The 22,843-nt window shown below is 41.1% G+C and overlaps 1 protein-coding gene across 1 annotated transcript in view; it reads right to left on the bottom strand.

The window, feature by feature from the left end:
- Positions 1-7,018: 7,018 nt before the first annotated feature.
- The window catches only part of s100p (S100 calcium binding protein P), a 44,226-nt gene continuing 28,401 nt past the window's right edge, over positions 7,019-22,843 (bottom strand). Inside the window, exons 3-5 of the mRNA XM_073038717.1 lie at positions 19,826-19,996; positions 14,409-14,604; positions 7,019-8,137 (exon numbers count right to left, since the gene is read on the bottom strand). Of these exons, the coding sequence (XP_072894818.1) occupies positions 7,865-8,137; positions 14,409-14,604; positions 19,826-19,996 (640 nt within the window). The 3' untranslated portion in view covers positions 7,019-7,864. The remainder of the gene's footprint in view (positions 8,138-14,408; positions 14,605-19,825; positions 19,997-22,843) is intronic.

Below are 22,843 nucleotides of genomic sequence, written 5' to 3'. Positions count from 1 at the left end.
TCTTGCATGTTGGAAAATGCCAGAACATTAGGCTGAAGGTCAGCTGTTAAAAAATGCAAGGTTTTTTCCATCTAGTTAAGTTTCTTGGAAGTCTGCTGCTTGCAATTTTTTAGTGACTATTTAACCGATTACCCCGGCTTCTTGTGGTTGTTTGCTTTTCTCTGCTTTTGGGAGTAGTGTCAGTTCTGTTGTGGGTTGGATATTGGTTTATTATTGTCTTTGTCAGCCCTCTACCTCTCCCACCTATTGTGTTCTTTATATTCATATGTACCATGGGTTACTAATAAAGAACCATGTTCTGGAAGAAATAGAACTTTTATTTAACAACAACCACATCGTTTTTACAATAGCATGTTTCTCGATCTTTCTAAAATTCCTGCACATGCTCAGAACTCTCTCCAATCACGTTCTTACATGTCATGTCACCACATCTTCCTTTCCTTAAAGAAAAACAATTAGCAACATTGACCAGAGCAAATGCATAATTTAGCATGCCTCTATCAGTCTCTCTGGGGGTTTATGAACACAAGTAGACCTTCTAAGTGGTTCACACAGTTCTTGTGTTTCATTGTTATTTCCATGTTTTGTCTGGTCTGCATCAGTTAGCTGAAACTCTGAAGTTGGCTCTTTCTTGAGGTCTTTGCGATTTCTTCTTACCACTGCTCCTTCTTCTGTTTGGATCATGTATGATCTGGGTTGGACTTCTCCAAGTACTGTAGCTTTCTATGTCCATGTGTTCATTTTGTCTTGTATCCTCACTTCATCTCCTTGGTGCAGTTCAGGTAATGGATGAGAACATCTGTCAAATTATGTTTTCTGCTTTGCTTTGTGTTCATCTTTCCATCTTTTCACTTGTTCACCTCCCTCTGTTCTCAGAAGGCTCTCATCCATTGGCAGATTGGATCTCAAACAGCGTCCCATCAAGAGCTGAGCAGGTGAATATCCGCATTCAAGTGGAGTACTGTGATAGGCTAACAAAGCTTTATAAAAATCACTTTCACTATCTTTTGCTTTGTGCATCAGTTTCTTGATAATTCCTACTGACTTCTCAACTAATCCATTGGACTGAGGGGAAAATGGACTAGATGTTGTATGAACAAAGCCCCATTCCTGAGCAAAATGTCTCACCATTGAATTGTGGAACATTGTCGCGGAAAACTTCATCAGGTACACAATGTCTGGAAAAAACTGATTTCATGCATGTAATTTACATTTTCTGCTGTTGTTTTGCTCAGACCAAATAAAGGGGAATGGCCAAACGGAACCATGACAGTTAGTACCCGCTTATCAGCCTGTACTTGGAAGTCCCACAGGATCTTGGCTCTGTCATTCTCCACTATCTTCTCGGTTGTTTCCCATTTGGACTAATGTCCAATCCATACTCAGTGCGGATGTTCCTGTACACAATTCTTGCAACTTGGTAGTGCCGTTCAGTGTATGCTGTCCCTGCCTTCATCTTGCACCCTGCTACAATGTGCTGGATGGTTTCAGTGGATACCTTGCACCATTTTCATCTTGGGTCCTGTCTGGTGTGATAGGCCTCTGTTTCTATTGCTCTTGTGCTCAGCACCTGTTCTTGTGCAGCCATGGGTAGTGCCTCTGAACTGTCCCTCAGCCTTGCCATTTCCAGCCATTAGTAGGACTTTCTTATGTCAGCTGCCTCTGATATCTGGTGATGATACATCCCATGCAGTGGCTTGGCCTGGCATGGCCTCTGGTCCTCTGGCTCTGCTTCCATTTCCGTATCCCCTACCTGCTGTCTGAGGTTTTTCCTAGTAGGTCATCCTTGGGGGCCATCTTCCTGACGTACTCATAGATGTTTCACGTTTCTCCAGGACTGTGGCCTTGATACTTCCAAATCCCCATCCTCTTTTATTCCAGCGGGTGTACAGTCACTCACTGTTGGACTTTGGGTGGAATCCTCCATGTATTGTTAGTAGTTTCCAGGTCTTCATGTCAGCGGCTTCCATTTCATTCATCGGCCTGCACACAATTGTGGCTGGGTATCTGATGACCGGTAGGACGAATGTGTTGGTGGCTCTGATCTTGTTCTTCTCATTCTGCTGGCTTCCTAGGACCTGTCTCACACTTCGGAAGTACCTGGATGTTGCAGTCTTCCTTGTTTCCTCATCGTGACTTCCATGAGCCTGCATGATCCCAGGTATTTGTAGCTATCCTGTACATCTGGTATGTTGCCTTGACTTCTTCAGTCTTAATGGGTTTGCCTCTTTTCACCACCATACCACTGCACCTTTCCAGTCCAAATGCCATCCCGATGTCTCTGCTGTGCACCCTTGTCAGGTGGACTAGTGAGCCAATGTCGCTTCCATTTCTGGCATACAGCTTGATGTCATCCATGTACAGGAGATGGCTGATGGTCACTCCTCTCTTGAACCTGTACCCATGTCGCATCTCCTGCAGTGGGATATTTTACCTGCTTTCTGTTTCGCTTGTCCGTTTTGTTTGAGCTGAGCTCCACTGTACCTCTTTCTGTAGCCTTTCTGACTGCACCTTATTTCCTCTCAAATATCACATTTTGCTTACCTGTGAAATATTCTTTGAATTTGTCCTCACAGTTTTATATTCCTTTTCCTGAGCATCTGTCAGTCCTAATCCACCATGATGTCATCTGCTTTACCCCCATGCAGTATATCAGTGTGCTTACTTGATGCTTTTCTGCAGCCTGAGTGAGATTGCTCCCAACCCCAAATCTCTCAAAGTGTCTCTCCAAGTCCCCTGGTTTAGAGAAATCAAGTGTCTCATGGGCCTTTATTAGGTAAGTAGATACAGGTAATACAAGGATTTGCTTCATTTGCCTGTTTGTTTCTTTCTTTATTATTTTATTTATTTGGACTACAAAAGTCTTCTTTTCTCTCCCTGAGAGTTTGACTGACTTCTCTGCTGTGTCTCTGTCTCTGTGCATTTCTCAGGCTAGTGGCCCACAGATTATTACAATGTATCCACTCTTGGGTGTTGGCACCGAAAGCATTTTCTAGTAACCCAGGCTTGTTGTCAGCTCTCGGTTAGCAAACTAGCAGAGACAGTCCAGCCGATAAGACCTTGGACACCTCCCACAGATATATCTGAACAAGAACAGACTTATTGCAAATGAATGCTTGTTGGGGGTCTCCTTTGGTCTGTAGCTCAAATTCATCAATGATCAACTGTTTCTGGCATCATGTTGTGTTCGTTATGAGGGAGAGTGCCGAGCACACAGGACGCCAGCAACGCAGGATATGCAACTGAACTTTATTGATAACACTGCTTGTACAATATGCGAACTTCTCCCACGATGGAGTGGCTAACTGAGTGGCATAGGATTAACCCATTAACTTCCACAGCAGTCATTCCACTACAGGACAGTTGTGGTGGCAATAGAGTGCAGAAGAGATTCACCAGGATGCTGCCTGGAATGAAGCATTGTAGTTATAACAAAAGCTTGGATAGGGTTGATTTTCTCTCAATGGATTGTAGGAAGCTGATGGGTGATGTTATAATGGTTTGTAAAATTATAAGGGACATAGATAAGAAAGAACTTTTTCCCAGGGCAAGGAAAAAAATTTAAAGGAGATAAGAACATAAGAAACAGGAGCAGGAGCAGGCCACCTGGCCCATCGAGTCCCCTCCACCATTCAATGAGATCATGGCTGATCTGCCCATGGAATCCTCTCCACCAACCTGCCTTTTCCCCATAGCCCTTAATTCCCCTACTATGCAAAAATCTATCCAACCTTGTCTTAAATATATTTTACTGAGGTAGTCTCAACTGCTTCCTTGGGCAGAGAATTCCATATAGTCACCACTCTTTTGGAAAAGCAGATCCGCCTCATTTCTGTCCTAAATTTGCTCCCCCAGACCTTGAGGCTATGTTCCCTAGTTCTATTCTCACCCATCAGTGGAAACAACCTTCCTGCCACTATCTTATCTATCCCTTTCATAATTTTATATGTTTCTATAAGATCTTCTCTCATTCTTCTGAATTCCAGTGTGTAAAGTCCCAGGCGACAATCTCTCCTCATAGTCTAACCCCCTCATCTCTGGAACTGACCTGGTGAACCTCCTCTGTACTCCAAAGCTAGTATATCCTTCATATAAAGCCAACATATTCTGAGGTATAAATTTTTCATGCAGAGAATGATGAATATCAGGAATGAGCTGCCAGAAAAAGTGGTAGAGAAGGATAAAATTGCAACTTTTGAAAGATGTTTGGACCGGTGGTTGGATAGGGAAGATGTAATCATGCCATTACTCAAATTGAGTATGATGTTCTCCTAAGGTTGTTTCATTTGGAGAGGGGGGTCCTCAGGTAATTGTAGCGGGTGATCCAGGATCCATATATTCAAGTGCTGTGTGGGCAAGTGTAAATGGTGGGTGTGATTGGTGTTTGGGTCTTTTGATTGTTCAGTCTCTCCTTTCATGGCTGTCACTTGTCCTCTGCAGCACAGCAGAGGTCACTCTCATGTAGCATCGATCCCACTGACCTTCCTTCAACAGGAGTAAAGGATCTGTTTGTGACAATGTGAGTTAGGTATCTGGATGATGCCCATCAGAGTTGATGTTGCTTTATCATGGTGGAAATGCTGTTCATGTTGGCCTCCTCCAGTATGCTAGTGTTAGCACGTCTGTCCTTCCAGGTGATTCTCAGATTTTTTGTAAGGATCTTTTTGGTGGCATTGTTCCAGAGCTTTCAGATGCCTACTATAAGTTGTTCATGATACAGTAAGGTGTAGAAGGATAGAGACCTAATGTGGGCAAATGGGATTAGCACAGAAAGGTATTGCAGTTGTTGGCATAGACAAGGTGGTCCAAAAGGGTCCATTTCTGTGCTTTTCCTTTCAATAATTCTACAGTTCTATGAATGGCCCTCCTACAAGGCAATTTTGGCCCAAACCTAATGCAAAACTCTCTCATGAAAAAGATACCTCATAGAGCTTTTTGGAGGAAGTGTTTTGCACTGAAACTACTTATCTTATGATATTTAATTATGAATATTTTTAAAAATTCATTGTTTCAATAAACTAGGAGTGCAAACTTAAGACATTAGATCTGATAGATTATTGGTGGCATAGTGGCAGAGAGGTTAGCATAATGCTTTACAGCCCCAGCAATTGGAGTTTAATTGCTGCCACTGCCTGTATTTTCTGCCCACGACCGTGTGGGTTTCCTCCGGATGTTTCAGTTTCTGCCCACATTCAAAAAGACGCATTGGTGAGAAAGTTGTGGGCATGCTCTGCTGGCACAGGAAACATGGCGATAATTGTGGGCTGCCTCAGCGTATCCTTAATCTGAGTTGGTCATTGACACAAATGGCAGATTTCACCCTATGTTTCGATGCACATGCAACAAATAAAGCTAATTTCTGGGAGGGTGAAAATTAATCTTTATTAACAGCAGAAAATCATATTGCTTCCTACTTCAAACTTAAGTCTAATTCTAAATTGTGCAAACTGGCAAAGAGCATTTTGATTATAATTTAGAAACTTTATTTATTGAGACACAGTGTAAAGTAGGCCCTTCTGGCACTTCGAGTCGTGCCGCACAGCAACCCCGATTTAACCCTAACCTAATCACAGGACAATTTACAATGACCAATGACTATTACTTTGACTGTGGGAGGAAATCAGAGCACCTGGAGAAAACCCACACATCCTGCGGGAAGGACTCCTTACAGGTGACATGGAATTGAACTCAAAACACCGACACCCAAAGCTGTGATAGCGTCATGCTAACCGTAATGTTACTGTGGCGCCCTTAAGTTTTCCATGACATTTCATCTGATGTCAGATATTCTTAAGGTAAAATCAATTGGCTGCTGTTGTACTTTCAATGTTACCCAACATTTGAGCTTTTTATTGGACTGTCTAAAATAAAAAGATATGTAAATGAAAGGAAATTCATAAATCTTAACATATTAAAAGCATGCTTTAGCCACCGTAATGCATACCAAAAGAGTAAGACAAATATCTGGTATATGGTCACTTCCAAGGACAGTGCTGTAATGTCAGTGCTCTGCAAAATAATATAAACACCAACAATGAATTCTTGTAAGTATTATTTGAACCAAACCTTTATTTATAACCTGATAAGTGCAAGGAGGTTGAAACAGTGGGATGGAATTTACTGAAAAGGTAATGCTACATGGAGAATGAGAAACATTACTAACCTGCAGATCATCCTGTAACTTTCTGAGACAAATTCCACCAGTTGTTGGATGAACTGTACCATTGACTATTAACTTTATAGAAATGCCATTTCTGTTTAACCTTTCTGTACTGTGGATGAAGTGTTGACATATGCACTTTAGCTGATAATTAGTTGCCATGGAAAATTTTATCTTGTAAATATCAGAGTATAATTGCCTCTGGCAGAGTAATAATGGTTAATAGCTTCCAATTAATCTTCCTGACCCAGGAAATGAACAGTTATAAGGCTGGTGATGAATTGATGGAAGTTCTAAAAATTTGAAATGCTTCTTTCTTGCTTTTCCTATCCTTTCCATTTTTCCCAATTCTTAATCCAATATTTAATAGGACCCAGGTCACATCATATATGAAGTTCCAGAAGCATTATACTGCTTATTTTTTAAATTGTATCCGATATGCACCTTATTATATGTTAATTTATTTGTGGTAATGTTATTTTATGTGTTACGTTGCTAATTATGTGTATGTACTATGTTGTGCATCTTAGTCTGGAGGAACATTGTCTCATTTGGCAGTATATATGTGTATGGTTGAATGACAATAAACTTGGACTTGAACTTGATTTCTCTTTCCATGCCTTACATGACATTTAATTCACTCAGTCTTAATTGACTTTAACTTTTAGCTCTTGCTTTATTTAAATTTCATTTTAACTTTCATTGATTTAAGACAAGGTGCACAAAATGTTGGAGGAACTCAGCAGGTCAAGCAACATCTATAGAGGGGAATAAACTATTGACATTTTGGTCCAAGCCTTTTCATCAGGACCTGATGAAGTCATCATGTTGGTCCAGAATGATGACAGTTTATTCCTCTCTATAGATGCTGCCTGACCTGCTGAGTCCCTCCAGCTTTCTGTGCCTTGCTCTGGATTTCCAGCATCCGCAGAACCTCTCGTGTTAGTTTCCCCATTGTTTTCAGATGGTCCTGAAAAGAAATCAGTTTCCTTGATTGGAATCAATCTTATCAGTTGTTATATTTATGCCTCGTAATTTACCTACACCAAAAGTACAAAACTTTCTTAAAAACATATTTGATACTTTAACCATAGCTGTGGCGCATGGGATTCATCTACATCTTAATGTTCCTTTTGAACTGCAGTCTATTTTTCTTGTGAAAACAATTACCAAAATATTATCTTTGTCAATCCACTAGTTATTTAAATAAACATATCTAGATATTGTATAAAAATGAGATGGAAGTAAAATTATTTACAATTTTTTTTAAAAATTGCTATTTAAAGATGGGAAACATCTATATTAATGATAAGATTACTCTGAGATACAGCAAATACCAATGATAGCATAAATATTTTCATTGTTTGCTTTTATTTACTAAAGTCATCCTTGGAATGTGATTGTTTCTAGGCCACAATTATCATTTAGTTTGGCTAAATTGAATTTGCTTAGCTAACTTTGTGCTGATCATTAGTAACAGCTTGAAGCTATTCTTTAATTTTGCAGGTACAGTACTTGAAGATTTTTACATTGTTTATTAATTAATAAATAAACTTTTAGCTTTTAGCTAAATTTTTAGTTTTTTGAAACTGTGTAACAAAGACCTGTGATTTTATTTTGCTTTCATCTTGGTACATTACATGTATCAATTCTTAAGGAACTTTGATGAACATTGGCAACTTTTTTTTCATTCTCTTCAATTTCTTACTTGGACTGTTCACTGAGCAGAGACAGGTACTGTGTGAGCTTCACTAGGCTGACAAGAACAATTCCACCAAGAAACATACAGGAAGGCCAGAGCATTGCATGACACAAAGCATTAAACATATCAAATTTTGCCAAGAGAACATTCCTTTGTCTTCCTTTCGGATCATAATAACATGGAAAAGACTGGAACTGAGTGATGTTTTCTTTAAGAGAAGCCAGTAGCATTTCATTTTCTGAATGTTTCCTTTTACAAGTTGAAGTGCAGAAACACTGAAAAATAAAAGAAAAGGACCATTTTTTTTTCTACCAGCAGGTTTATAACACTCAGTCTGATCATACAGAGCAAGTAATTTAAAAGTCTGGAAAAATGCACAGGTGAACCCATGATACCGGAAGTATGGGTTGGGGGGGGGGGGGGGGGTGCGGCGGTTGTGGGAAATGATGTGTTGATAGAAAATGGGCTGTAACATGAGGTAGTGTAATATGCACGTACAGCAAGGAATGCAAGGTTTGAGTACTCTGTAGAGGTAAATTTCTATAAACCAAATGGTCATAATTCAGAGGATTAGCTAATTGGACTCTTTGATTGTGATCAATGCACAAGAAGTGCTGGAGGAATTTGGCGAGTCAGGCAGCATCTATGGAGTGGAATAAACAGTCAATGTTTCAGACCAAGACTAGAAAGGAAGAGAGCAGAAGTCAAAATAAGAAGGTGGGGGAGGGGAAGGAGTACAAGCTGGCAGAGAATAGGTGAGACCAGGTGAGGGGGAAGGTCTGTGGGGGGAGGAAGGGCCAAGATGTAAGAAGTTGGGAAGTGATAGGTGGAAGACATAGAGGGCTGAAGAATAAGGAATCTAATAGGAGAGCACAGTGGACCATGGAATAAAGGGGAGGAGAAAGGGAACCAGACGGGTGTGATTAGCAAGTGAAAAGAAAAGAAGGGGTGAGAGGGTAACCAAAATGGGAAATAGAAATGGAGGGAGGGGGAAGGAAACAATTGCCTTAGATTAGAGAAATTGATGTTCTTGCCATCAGATTGGAGGCTACTCATATTGAATATGAGACATTGCTCCTCCAGCTTGGGTTTGACCTCATTGTGGCAGTGCTGAGGGCCATGGTCAGATATGTCAGAATGGGATCGGGAAGCTGAATTGAAACAGGTAGCCACCGGCTGACCTGCATTTTGTGACAGACAGATCAAAGGTGCTTGATCCACTCCCACACTGACGAGTCTGTCTGAAAAGTTGACTGTAATCCCCCTCCATGGATGTTGCCTGACTTGCTGAGTTCCTCCTGCATTTTGTGTGCATTGCTCAAGATTTCCAGGATCTACAGTATTCATGGTTTACTGATTTTGATATTGTCTTTTACTGAAGAACTACTTAGTTCAACATGAATGATCAAATGGGTAGTATTGACAGAAACAATCCTCCTGATGAAGGGTTTTGGCTCGAAACGTCGTCACTACCTCTTCCCATAGATGCTGTCTGGCCTGCTGAGTTCTGCCAGCATTTTGTGTTTTTAATATATTCTGCTTGCTCATTGTAAAGTGCAATATACCTTCTGAACTTGTTTAAGACTGGATCCTTAATTGAATGCTCTGTCAAACCATGAGTGAAAATTTCTACCTTTCCATTATTATGATTTAGGATTCAGCTTTTTGAGTCTATACCAGCTCCTACAGAAATTCCATCAATCTCATTCCCTTACTTACTTCCCTCCCTGACATTAACTCCATCCTCATTTGCCCAATTCAGCAGCCAATTAACCCACCAACCAACACATCTTTGGGCTGTGGGAGGAAGCCGGAGCATGAGTGGAAAACCACACGGTCACGGAGAGAATGTTCGTATTGCACGCGGTGAGATCGGGATCAAACCCAGGTTGAAGCATTGTTGTTGCATATGCTGAGTCACTGCACCACACAAACTACGTAACCTGCTGTGGTCGTTTTGAAGAAGCAAATTAGTTGATTTCTGTAGTGAGCTAGCTCACAGTTGAGCTCTGGGAGAGAATCCAATCCCAGTAAGAAACTAACAGAGAGCTTTTGTTTTATGGAGCCAGATTGCTGGCAAATATCGTCTGGGTCTCATTTATGCTGTCAAAGTTTAGGCTTTACATACTGCAGGCTCTTTCAATTGGAACAACAAAATTATAATTTTTGTCCAAGAACAGGACAAGGTCCTGAATAGATATAGGTTCCTTAACCCAAAGGTTAAATGGCAGTGGGCTTTTGGCTATTTAAACTCACACATAGAAATTGCTCTGGCATTCAATTGGTAGATAAGGTGCCTTTGCCCAATGTTTGAGTACCGATCTCTTAACATCCAGGCTGAAAAAAATAATCACAGTGTAGGATTTGACAATTACAGCAGAATCTTCGGACACTAATGGCAGACTGTTTTTCCATATTTAATATTTCTTCATAAATATTTTACTGCCTTTCATTTTTTAAGATTTGATATCCCTGTTCAATTTTTTCTAGACAAAGTGTTTGCATGTCTGTACCAGATGAAGGGGAAAAGGTCAAGGTTGAGAATCCAAAATTCATGAATAGAATCCAGCTATGAACCCATAGCAACATTGAATTAACCCTGGTTTGAAAAAAATAGCCACAATGAGGGGCATCTTATGAACATGAAGAGCAAATACTTACTGTAAGCAGAACCAGGTTAGCCTAATCACATATGATACCACAGTGGCTCATTTTCACCATATAAAATAGTTGATTATTGTAGACCCTCTTCTTAACTCTACCAAGGCCAAAAAGCTTTGCTTTTTAAAGTTGTCTGTTTTCAGAATCAGTTCCTGTTAACCCAAAAATAATGGTGCTCCACCACAGATACTACTGAATGTGATGGATGGAGTATGTGACTTGCCACTGATGCAAATAAATGGTAATACTTCGACTATGAATGTAAGACACATGATTCTGTGTTATATTCCATTTGGGTAGCATCCAACTTGATGGCATGAACATCGATTTATTGAACTTTTGTTAATTCCCCCCACCCACCTCCTCTCCTTCACCATTCCCCATTACTGGCTCCCTCTCTCACTTATCTCCTTTACCTGCCCATCACCTCCCTCTGGTGCTCCTCCTCCTTCCCTTTCTTCCATGGTCTTCCACCCGCTCCTATCAGATTCCTCTTCCTCTAGCCCTTTATCTCTTTCACCAGTCAACTTCCCAGCTCTTTACTTCACCCCTTCCCCTCTCACAGTTTTACCTATCACCTGCCAGCTTGTATTTCTTCCTCCCCTCCCTCACCTTCTCACCCTGACTTCTCCACTCTCTTTCCAGTCCTGAAGAAGGGTCTCAGCCTAAATCATTGACTGTTTACTCTACTCCACAGATGCTGCCTGGCCTGCTGAGTTCTGCCAGCATTTTGTGTGTGTGTTGCTTTGGATCTTCAGCAGCTGCAGATTTTCTTGTGTTAGTGACTTAAAGTAGCTGGTAAGGATGCGTACTATAGACATAACTATTGGCCCAAGTTTACTTCTTTTTCCCACTCATACATTAGAGGAGCAATTTTCTAATTATATATTTGCTCAATAATATGCACTAACTCAAAATTTCCACAAAAAATGTTTTCATGTGTAACTTTCAGAATTAGCAATAATTAACATGAACATCCATGCTCCAACTTTCTCACAGCTGGTCAACGCTGTTGTTTAATGTTACACCTGTAAATATGCTCACAGCAACTGCATCAGGCAACATTTAGCACAGATCCTTTTTAATATAGAGTAATGGCTGTGAAGGAGAGGGGTAATTTATATAATTCAGAATTAATTGAATTAATTTAAATCTATTTAATTATTTTAAGGTATTTTGTGGAGTTTCTAATTGTTTTAATATTTGACTGATTATTCTTCAATTTAAAAGATAGTGTAATAAATTTTGCTCATTCAGATGATTAAGATACATGGGATCAATGGTGAATTGGCTGTTTGGATTCAGAACAGATTTGCACATAGAAGGCAGAGAGTAGTGGTTGAAGGGATTTATTCTAGCCGGACGTCTGTAATTAGTAGAGTTCTGCAGGGATCTGTGCCAGGACCTCTGCTGTTTGTGACGTATATAAATGACCTGGATGCAAAAGTAGATAGGTGGGTTAGTAAGTTTGCAGATGATATGAAGATTTGTGGTGTTGTGGATATTGTAGATGACTAGCAAAGAATACAGTGGGATATAGATCAGTTGCAGATATGGGCGGAGAAATGGCAGAGGGGGTTTAACCCAACCAACTGTGAAGTGTTGCACCTTGGTACGTCATATGTAAAGAGAGGGCAGGACCACACAAGGATAAAGGGGGAAGTACCTGCTTCGGTGTGGTGGATGTGGGTGCGGACCTTAATGAGTACTTTACATCAGTATTTCCCAAGGAGTAGGACGTGGAAGATTGGATGATCTGTGCCCATCAATATGCTATGGCTTTTCGAGATAAAAGAGGAGGGAGTTGTTGGGCCTCTTAAAGAGCATTAAGGTGGATAAGACCCCAGTGCCTGATGGGATATACCCCAAGCGATTGCGAGAGTCAAGAGATGACATTGCTGGGGCCTTGACCTATATCTTTATGTCCTCTCTAGCCACAGGCAAGGTCCCAGAGAACTGGTGAGTAGCCAATGTTCTTTTATTCAAGAAGGGAACCAAGGATAATCCTGGAAACTATAGACTGGTGAGTCTCACGTCACCGGTAGGTAAGTTACTGGAGAGAATTCTTAGGGATAGGATTTATGAGCACTTGGAAACCCATGGCCTAATGAGGGAGAGCCATAATGGCTTTGTGTGGGGGCAAGTCCTGTCTTACTAACTTGATTGAGTTTTTTGGCAAGGTTACAAGACTGATTGATGAAGGTAGCACTGTGGAAGTTGTCTACATGGATTTTAGTAAGGCGTTTGTCAAGATCCCTTCTGGGAGGCTGATCCAGAAGATTAAGATGCATGGAATCAAAGGTGAATTGGCGGTTTGGATTCAGAATTTGCTGCCCATAGGGAGCAGTGGTCGATGGGACTGATTGTAGCTGGAGATCTGTGATTAGTGTTGTTCCACTGGTATCTTTGCAGATACCTCTGCTCTTTGTGATGTTTATCAACGACCTGGATGGAAATGTAGATGGGTGGGTTTGTAAGTCTGCAGATGATATGGAGATCGATGGTGTTGTGGGTATCATTGAAGATTGGCAAAGTGATATAGATCAGTTGCAGATATGGGTGGAATTTAACCTAGTTAAATGTGAAGTGTTGCATTTTGTAGGTGAAATGGAAAGATAAAGGACTCTGTTAAGGGCAGGACCCCTAGTGGTGTTGATGGACAGAGAGATCTTGAGGTCCAAGTTCATAGCTCTTTGAAAGTGGCCACACAGGTTAACAGGGTGGTTAAGAAGACTTACGGCAGGCTTGTCTTTATTAGCTGAGGCACTGAGTTTGAAAAAAGTTAAGTTGCGGCTTTATAACACTCTAGTTAGGCCACATCTGTAGCATTGCCTACAGTACTGGCTACCCCATTAAGAGAAGGATGTCGAGGCTTTAGAGAGGATGCAGAGGAGGTTCACCAAGATGCTCCCTGGTTTAGAGGACATGTACTATAATGAGAAGTTGGATCAACTTGAGTTGTTTTCTCTGGAGTGACGGAACTGAGGGAAGATCTTAGAAGCTTATAAGATGATGAGGGATATAGATAGAATAGACAGATAGTATCTTTTATCCCAGGGCTGAAATGTCTAATACCAGAGAACATGCATTTAAAGTGAGAGAAGGTAATTTTAAAAGTGATGTGAGGGGGCAGGTGGTTTTTGCACAGAGTGCTAGGTGCCTGAAACGCTCTGGGGTGGTATTAGAGGCAGATAAACAAGGGACTTTTAAGAGACATTTAAATAGGCACATGAATATGAGGAAAATGGAGGGGTATGGCCATTGTGTAGGCAGAAGCAATTGATTTAGTTGGCCATTTGGTTACTAATTTATTTGGTTCAGCACAATATTGTGGGCTGAAGGGCCTGTTCCTGTGTTGTACAGGACTGTTCTATGTTCTAAATTTTAATAGGTCTTAAATGCTTTACAATTTAGTGAATATTAGAGACGGACAAATCTATTACGCAATGTTGCAGATCTAGTTGGTTCAGCTTAGGGCCGTGGCTTAACCAGGCATCAAAATGTTTCATGGGATTTACAATGAGAACACGGTGTCACTTTGTGCTTTGCCTACTTGGGGATCGAATCAGCTTTCTTGAGGAAGTATGTGCCAGGAGATCCACTTGAAGAGCAGGGTAGCATAAAAATCATGGCAGAAAACTGGCAGTCTCTAGTTCTATATTCACAAAAATAGAAACATCTGTCTTTACAACCAGCAATGTTTAATACACATATATTGTCACTTAGTCTATTATGTTCATTAGACATACTATATTCAGGCTCTGTTGTATTTCCATCTTTTTCTTCTCTCATCCTCGTTAAGATCACTGAATACTATAGATTAATTGTCATTTCAGCTGACAAGCTAATGAGTTCCTATAGGAGTCTGTAGTAAGTTTTTTTTACCTCAGAATTGAAGCGTACAGTCTCTTCTGATTGGTGTAGCATAACCTTCATCCCTGAAGAGGATAAGTTAACGTATACCTGCAGGCAAGTATACTGTGATGGTTTCCAACAATCTGGCCCACAGTTGAAGTTGCATTTTCTGCAGTTTGTAATTCTCGCTTCAAGGACGGTACACTTCGATGCCTCTGTCCAAACGCTAACAAAATTGAGTGGATATCAGAATGAGTAATTATCAATGAAATGAAGATATAAGAATTGACCTAGAATTAAAACTACATGAAAAAATATCTAAATCAATTTCATTATTTCTACAACATGAATTTTGATTTCTTTTGTACTTGATAACTGATGATGGTGACAGATACTTCATTGATCCCAAAGAAAATTACAGCGTCACAGTAGCAGTACAAGTACACAGATATACAAATATTAGAAGTAAGTAAAAATAAAAAATAAGTTACCTCGAACAGTCTAACAGGAGGGGGTCATCACTTCCTGGATAAAGATTGACTCATTATAGAGCCTAATGGCTGAGGGTAAGAATAACTCCATATAGAGTTCTTTGGAGCAGAACAGTTGTCTTAGTCTATAAGTAAAAGTGCTCCTCTGTTCAGCCAAGGTGGCATTCAGAGGATGAGAAACATTGTTCAGAATTTCCAGGATTTTCCATAGAGTCCTTTGGTCTACCACAGCCTCCCAAGTATCCAGAGCCAGCCTTTCTAATCAATTAATTGAGCTGTTGGCATCACCCATGTTGATGCCATTGCCCCAGCACACTACCACATAGAAGATTGTACTGGCAACAATAGACTGATAGAATATACAAAGGAGAGGCCTACATACTCCAAAGGACCTCAGTCCCCTCATGAAGTAGAGGTGACTCTGGCCCTTCTTGTACACAGCCTCTGTGTTGGTGCTCCACTCAAGTCTGTCATCCAGGTGCACTTCCAGGTGTCTAGTCCAATAACAATTTCTTAGGAATAATTAATTCATAAGGAACTAAATATTCACAGTAGGAGATTGCAATGCTTAATATTGTTGCATATTTTACAATTATTTATCTGCAAACACGAGGAAATCTGCAGATGCTGGAAATTCAAACAACACACACAGAATGCTGGTGGAACACAGCAGGCCAGGACTGGTGAAGGGTCTCGGCCCAAAACGTCGACAGTGCTTCTCCCTATAGATGCTGCCTGGCCTGCTGTATTCCACCAGCATTCTATGGGTGTAATTAATCTGCAATCCTGTTTTTGTTGCCGTTCACACTCAAGATTCCTGGAAAGGCCTGTTAGTTGATTCTGGCTGACAGGAATAAGAAAGAATATTGAAACCTTAAATGTTATCAACATAGGGATAAAATAAGAAGCTATTTTAATGGATATATTAGATATGTGTAGGCCAGATAGCACTTTGTTTCCCTATGTAGGAGAGACTCAAACTGAATGTAATAGATTTCAGATTTAAATTTTGCAAACAGTAGTTTTGTGTTATGATACTTCAGAATATGTCAGGATGCATGAAAGATTTTTAAATTGACATATTAAATTAAAACATGACATATTGTTATACACATGGTATAGATTGTATACATAACATTAAATTAAGCATCTGATTTTGTGTATACATAAGGGAGACAATAAATTAAACATGTGTTTTACATTCAATATTTAACTTGTCAATTTACAGTACAAATCATTTTGTAAATTATAAAGAATACAGACATACTTCTGACTCAATCTAATGATTTATTTCCTAATTTTGATTAAAATATATGATTCATTTGGACAGAAAATAGAAAACTGCAACACAAAAATGGGCCCTTCAGATCATAAAGTTGTTCTGAACTAATTAAATCAGTTAATTAAATGCCTAACTAAATGAATCCCTTCTGCTTATGTAACTCCACAGTTTTCCATTCTCTGCACATTCATGTACATATCTACGAATCTCTTAAATGCCTCCATCATATTTGCCTCAATGATCACCTCTGGCAGTGTATTCCTGGCACCCACTACTCTGTGTTTAAAAAATAATTCTCTGCACATCTCCTTTGAATTAGGCCCCCTCTCACCTTAAATGGATGCCCTCTAGTGTGAGATATTTCAGTCCTGGAGTAAAAGGCATATTCTGTCTATCTATCTAGGCCTGCCATAATTTTATAAGCTTCTATCAAGTTTCCCCTCATCCTCCACCATTCCTGGTTTACTGTGATGCTGTTTGGAATAGACACTAATCCAGACAATATCACAGTAAACCTCATCTGCATCCTCTTTAAAGCCTCAGCATTCTTTCTCCAAAGGGGCAAGCGGAATACTCTAGATGTGGCATAACGAGTTTTATAAAGCTGCAACGTAACTTCCCAACTCTTGTCAAATTCTTCACTAATAAAGTCAGTCATGCCATATGCCTTCTTTACCACCCATCAAACTGTGCACTAGCATCAACACTGTTAAAGTTTTTCCCCATTAACAGTGTACTGTCTCCCAAAGTACAACACCTCACACCTTAGCTGGATTAAACATCATCTGACATTTTACTGCCCATATCTAAAAGGTGTCTATTTCTCATGGTATCCTTTGTCAGTCTTCTGTGCTATCCACAACACCACCAATCTTTGTATCATTTGCGAATTTGCTGATCCCTCCCCCCCCCATCCATGTTTTCATCCAGATCTCTTATATATATGACAAGTTACAGGGCTCCTGGTACAGATTGCAGCAGAATTCCAGCCAGAAGACGCTTCTTTGACAACTACTGTTCTGTCTTCTATGGGTAAGCTAATTCTGAATCCAAATGGATAAGTCTCTGTGGATCCTATGCATCTTAATCTTTTGGATGTGCCTCCCATGTGAGAGCTTGTCAAACACATTACCAAAATCTATATAGACAACTTATATAGTTCCCCCTTCAATCATCTTCATCACCTCCTCAAAAAACAACTCAATCTAGTTAGTAAGGCATGACTTGCCCTGCACAAAACCATACAGACTCTCCCTATTTCAGAATCCCTAGGAATCCTCTCCAATGTCAGAATTAGAATGAGAATTAGCTTTAATATCCCTGGAATATATTGTGAAATTTGTTGCTATAGGGCAGCAGAACATTGCAATACAGTAAGAAATATATATATTTTAAAAGTTAGATTAAATAAGTAGGGCAAAAAGAGAAAAAAATATTGAGGTGATATTCATGTCATGGGTTAAATTTTCATTCCGAAATCTGATGGCAGAGGGGAAGAGCTATTCCTGATTCGTATTCATTGATTGTGTACCTTTAGGCTCCTGTAAGTCCTCCTTGATGGTAGCAATAAGAAGAGGGCATGTCCTGGGTGTATTAAAGATGGATGCTGCCTTTTTGAGGCATTGCTCCTTGGAAATGTCTTGGATGCTGCGGAGGCACGTGCCCATGATGGAGCTGAGTGAGCTTACAACTTTCTGCAGCTTATTTTAATCCTGTGGTGACTCCCCCTCCCCCCCCCCACTCCCATATCAGACAGTGATGCAGCCAATTAGAATGATCTTCACAGCAGATATGTAGAAATTTGCAAGTGTCTTTGGTGGCATACCAAATCTGCTCAAACACCTAATGATATGTAGCCATTGTCATGCCTTCTTCGTAACTGAATCGGTACGTTGGCACAGGATAGATTGTCAGAGATGTTGACACCCAGGAACTTGAAATTGCTCACCCTTTCCGCTTCTGATCCCTTGATGAGGGCTGGTGTCATTCCCTCATTTTATCCTTTCTGAAGCCCACAATTAATTCTTTGGTCTTACTGACATTGAGTGCAAGATTGTTGCTGCAACACCACTCAACCAGCTGATCTATCTTGTTTCCGTATGCCTTCTTGTCACCATCTGAAATTCTGCTAACAATAGTTGTGTTGTCAGCAAACTTATAGATGGCATTTGAGCTGTACCTAGCTACACAGACATAGGTGTAGAGAGAGTAGAGCAGTGGGATAAGCACACATCCAGTTAGTCAGTGTTAATGATCAGAGGTGGAGATGTTATTTCCAATCCACACAGTCTGTGGTCTTTCAGTGATGAAGTCAAGGATCCAGTTGCAGGTATTGGAGTTTTTTGATCAGAACTGTTGGAAAGATTGTGTTAAACACTGAGTTGATTCTACCCATAACCAACCTCTCAAAACACTTCATCACCATAGATACGGAGAGAAGGCAGGAGACTGGGACAGAGAGGAAAATTGGATCAGACAAGGTGAAATGGCAGAGCAGACTTGAAGGGCCAAATGGCCTAATTCTGCTCCTATATCTTATGGTAGATGTGAGTGATACTGGACGTTAGTCTTTAAGGAAGCTCGACCTGCTCTCCTTGGGCACTGGTATGATTGTTGCCCTTTTGAAGCAGATAAGAACTTCTGACAGTAGCAATGAGAGATTGAAAATGTCTTTGAGCATACCCGTCAGATGATTGGCACAGGTTTTCAGAGCCCTACCAGGTGCACCAGTGGGGCCCGTCGCTTTTTTGAGGTTTCAGTCTCTTGAAGGACTGTCTGACATTGGCCTCTGAGACAGAGATCACAGGGTCACGGGGTGCTGCTGTGTGCCTTATAGCTGTAGTTTTAATCTCCCTTTCCAAGTGTCCGCAAAAGGTGTTGAACTCATCTGGTGATGAAGCATCACTGCCATTCATGACGTTAGGTTTCGCTCTGTAGGAGGTAATGGCCTGCAAACCCTACCAGAGTTGATGTGCATCTGATCCCATCTCTAAACTCAATCGGAATTGTATCTTATCTCTTGAGATTGCTCTCCATAAGTCGTACCTGGCCTTCTTGTATAATTCTGAATCATCAGACTTGAATGTCAACAGACCTAGCCCTCAGCAGACTACAAATATCCTGGTTCATCTACGGTTTTTAGATCTGGGTATGTACGTTATGTTCTCATAGGCACACACTTATCTACACAGGATTTAATTAAGTCAGTGATAACCGTGGCATTTTTATTCAGACTTGAAGATGAATCCCTGAATACCATCCAGTACACCAAGTCAAAACAGTCCCGTAAGTGCTCCGGCACCTCCCCTGTTCATACCTTCTTGGTCCTCTCTGCTGGAGCTGCAGTCTTCACTCTCTGCACGTACTCAAGGAGTAGAAGTACAGCAGGTGATCAGACTTTACAAAGTGTGGGTGTGGGATGGCATGGTAAGTGCTCTTGATTTTGGTATAAGAGTGGTCTGGTGTATTGGCTCCTTTGGTTCTACAGATGATATGTTGGTGACAATGATTTACCTTCCCTACCACAGACATAAGACTGACTTGGTCTATAGTTTCCAGGATTATCCCTATTTCCATTCATTAGCTACTTACTGGTTCTAAGATGAGGAACAAAGTTTAGTAGTTCTAACATTATATCAGTATGTAGCTCTATCAAAAAACAATATCTCAGCTACCTTTCATTGTTGTGTTGGACCACTTTTACTCCCAAAAGGAAAGCAATCAATAAGGAACACACCAGCATTGCCACACCCAGAAATATGGCTCTGTTCTCTCCATCTTTTAAGGCGGTGGCCGTTTTTCGTTTGTCCAGAATATCTTGTGTCCTTATTTTTTTATATATGCTTCTGAAATGCAAACAGATACATTAGTAAAGCCTATCTTACCCTAAAGGGGTAAGAACGCTGATGGCAGTAGATTATATTATAACATGTGGAGTCACAGATGTCAATGGCTTAAATTTTTTTAAAAAAAGTAGTTTAGAAGTTAATGAAGCAGGAGATAACACTTAGCAACATCAAGGTCCACAGTGTAGTGACTTCAATGTAAAAACGCAAGAAATTCTGCAGGTGATCCAGAGCAACACACACAAAATGTTGGAGGAACTCAGCAGATTAGGCAGTATCTATGAAAATGAATAAGCAGTCAATGTTTCAGTCCGAGACCCATTTTCAGGACTGGAAAGGAAGGGGGAAGATGCCAGAATAAAAATATGAGGGAAGAGAAGGAGAACAAGCTAGAAGGTGATAGGTGAAGCCAGGTAAGTGGGAAAAGTAAAGGACAGGAGACGAAGGAATCTGATAGGAGAAGAGACTGGATAATGGAGAAAAGGAGAAAGCAGGGGCACCAGGGAGAGGGGAGGAGAAGAGGTAAGAGGCCAACTGGGGAAAGGAAGAAGAGAGAAAAAGAAAAGAAAGAGAGGAGAAAAAAATTACTGGAAGGAGAAATCATTGTTCATGCCATCAGGTTGGAGACTACCTAGACAGAATATGAGATGCTTCTCCTCGACCCAAAGAATGGCCTCATTATGGCAGAAGAGGAGGCCATGGGCTGACATGTTGGAAAGGGAATGGGGACAGGAATTAAAATGGTTGGCCACTGGAAAATTCTGCTTTTGGCAGATGGAGCGGAAGTGCTTGACCAAACGTTCCCCCAAATTATGTTGGGACTTACCAAAATAGAGAAGGCCACATCACGAGCACTGGATATGATAGACAACCCCAACAGATTCTCAGGTGAAGTGTTGCCTCCCCTGGAAGGGCTATTTGGGACCCAAAATGGAGGTGAGGGAGGAGGTGAATGGGCAGGTGTAGCATTTCTCTGGCATGCAGGGATAAGTGCCAGAAAGTAGATTAGTGGGAAGGGACAAGGGAATCACAGACGGAATGATCCTTGCAGATGACAGAGAGTGGGGATGGTGTTGTGTTTAGTGGTAGGATTCCGTTGAAGATGGCCAAAGTTACGGAGCATGATGTGTCGGATGTGGAGGCTCATTCAGTGGTAGGAGAGGACAAGAAGAACTCTATCCTGTTAAGGTAGCAGGAAGATGGTGTGAGCACAGATATCCAGGAAATGGAGGAGATGCAGGTGAAGGAGTCATCAATGGTGAAGGAAGAGAAACCCTGCTCGTTGAAGGAGGGGGACATCTCTGATGTCCTGGAAAGGAAAGTCTCATCCTGGGAACAGATGTGGTGGAGATGAAGAAAGAGACAAGGAAGTAGCATTTTTACGGGAGACAGTGTGGTAAAGGATTCAAGATAGCCATGGGAATTGGGTAGGTTTATAAATGATATTGGTAGACAGCTTGTCTCCAGAAATAGAGACAGAGAGATTGAGAAACTGGAGAGAGGTTTCAGAAATGGACTGAGTGAATATAAGGAGGAGGCAGAAGTTTGAAGTGAATTTGATAGAATTGACGAACTCAGCATGGGCGCATGAAGTAGCATCAATGTAGTACTGAAAGAGTTGTGGAACTTGGAGAATGGACTGTTGCAGGTAGCCAGCAAAAATGTATGCATAGCTGGGGCTCATGCGGGTGCCCATGAGTTTGGAGAAAGTGGGAGGAGCCGAATTTGTTGAGGGTGAGGACCAGTTCTGTCATACCGAGGAGGGTCGTGGTGGAAGGGAACTAAGTGGGACTTTTGTCGAGAAAGAAGCAGAGAGCTTCAATGTAAGTACTGCCTGTCACGATTGGCTACTTCACCAAACACACGCAGGGGCAACTGAAGTAATTCATCTAGGTCATGCAGGAAGGAATCTTAGGCACCCTTGGGTGAAAAAGGAAACAATCTCTGATGTATGCTCGGGCTGGAGTGAAATCTTACTGGGATATTCTGTGATATGTGGAAAAAGACCCTCTTAATATACTCTCAAGAGAATGTAAAATTATTGTAGTCTAGGATACCCAGCTTTCAAAGGGGTCCTATTCGTTACAGGCTGGTGGACTGGAATACTGGCTGTTGCATATGTTTCAAATGACTGGTCTTTTATTGAGCTGGGGATGAGGACACAATTAGTCCTCTGCTCACTGAGATTTCTTACTGCTGTTGTGTGAAGTGGGGTCCAGCTGAGCTCGGATCCCATCTCTTTTCAATCTAGAAGTTTAGAGGTATGTCTTTAGCTGAAATGTAGAAACATAATGGGACATCCGATATGTTAGTCACACACACAAAATACAAAAGCCAGAATAAGATGGTCGGGGGAGGGGAAGGAGTACAAGCTGGTAGGTGATAGTTGAAACCAGATGAGAGGGAAAGTGGGGGGTGGGGGTGGGGGAAGGGTGGATGAAGTAAGAAGCTGGGAGGTGATAGCTGGAAGAAGTAAAGGGGTAAAGAAGAAGGAACTTGATAGGAGAGGACAGTGGACTAAGGAAGAAAGGGAAGGAACAGGGCACCTCACTTTGTTGAATGTCTTCACTCCAGCCAGCACAGAAGATGGGATTCCCATATCAATTTGATTTCCCATTCCCTTTCCAACATATCAGTCCATGGCCTCATCTATTGCCATGATGAGGCCACGCTCAAGATGGAGGAGCAACACCTCCTATTCTGTCGGGGTAGCATCCAACTTGATGGCATGAACATGGATTTCTCCAACTTCCAGTAATTTCATCACCCTCCCCTTCTCTCTTTTTCCATTCCCCATTCTGGTTCTGTTGCCACCCCTACTCTTCTTCACACCTGCCCATCACCTGC

Source organism: Hemitrygon akajei, chromosome 3, assembly GCF_048418815.1.
Source record: "Hemitrygon akajei chromosome 3, sHemAka1.3, whole genome shotgun sequence".
Taxonomy (NCBI): Eukaryota; Metazoa; Chordata; class Chondrichthyes; order Myliobatiformes; family Dasyatidae; genus Hemitrygon; species Hemitrygon akajei.
This window is presented reverse-complemented; position numbering and strand designations above follow the sequence as displayed.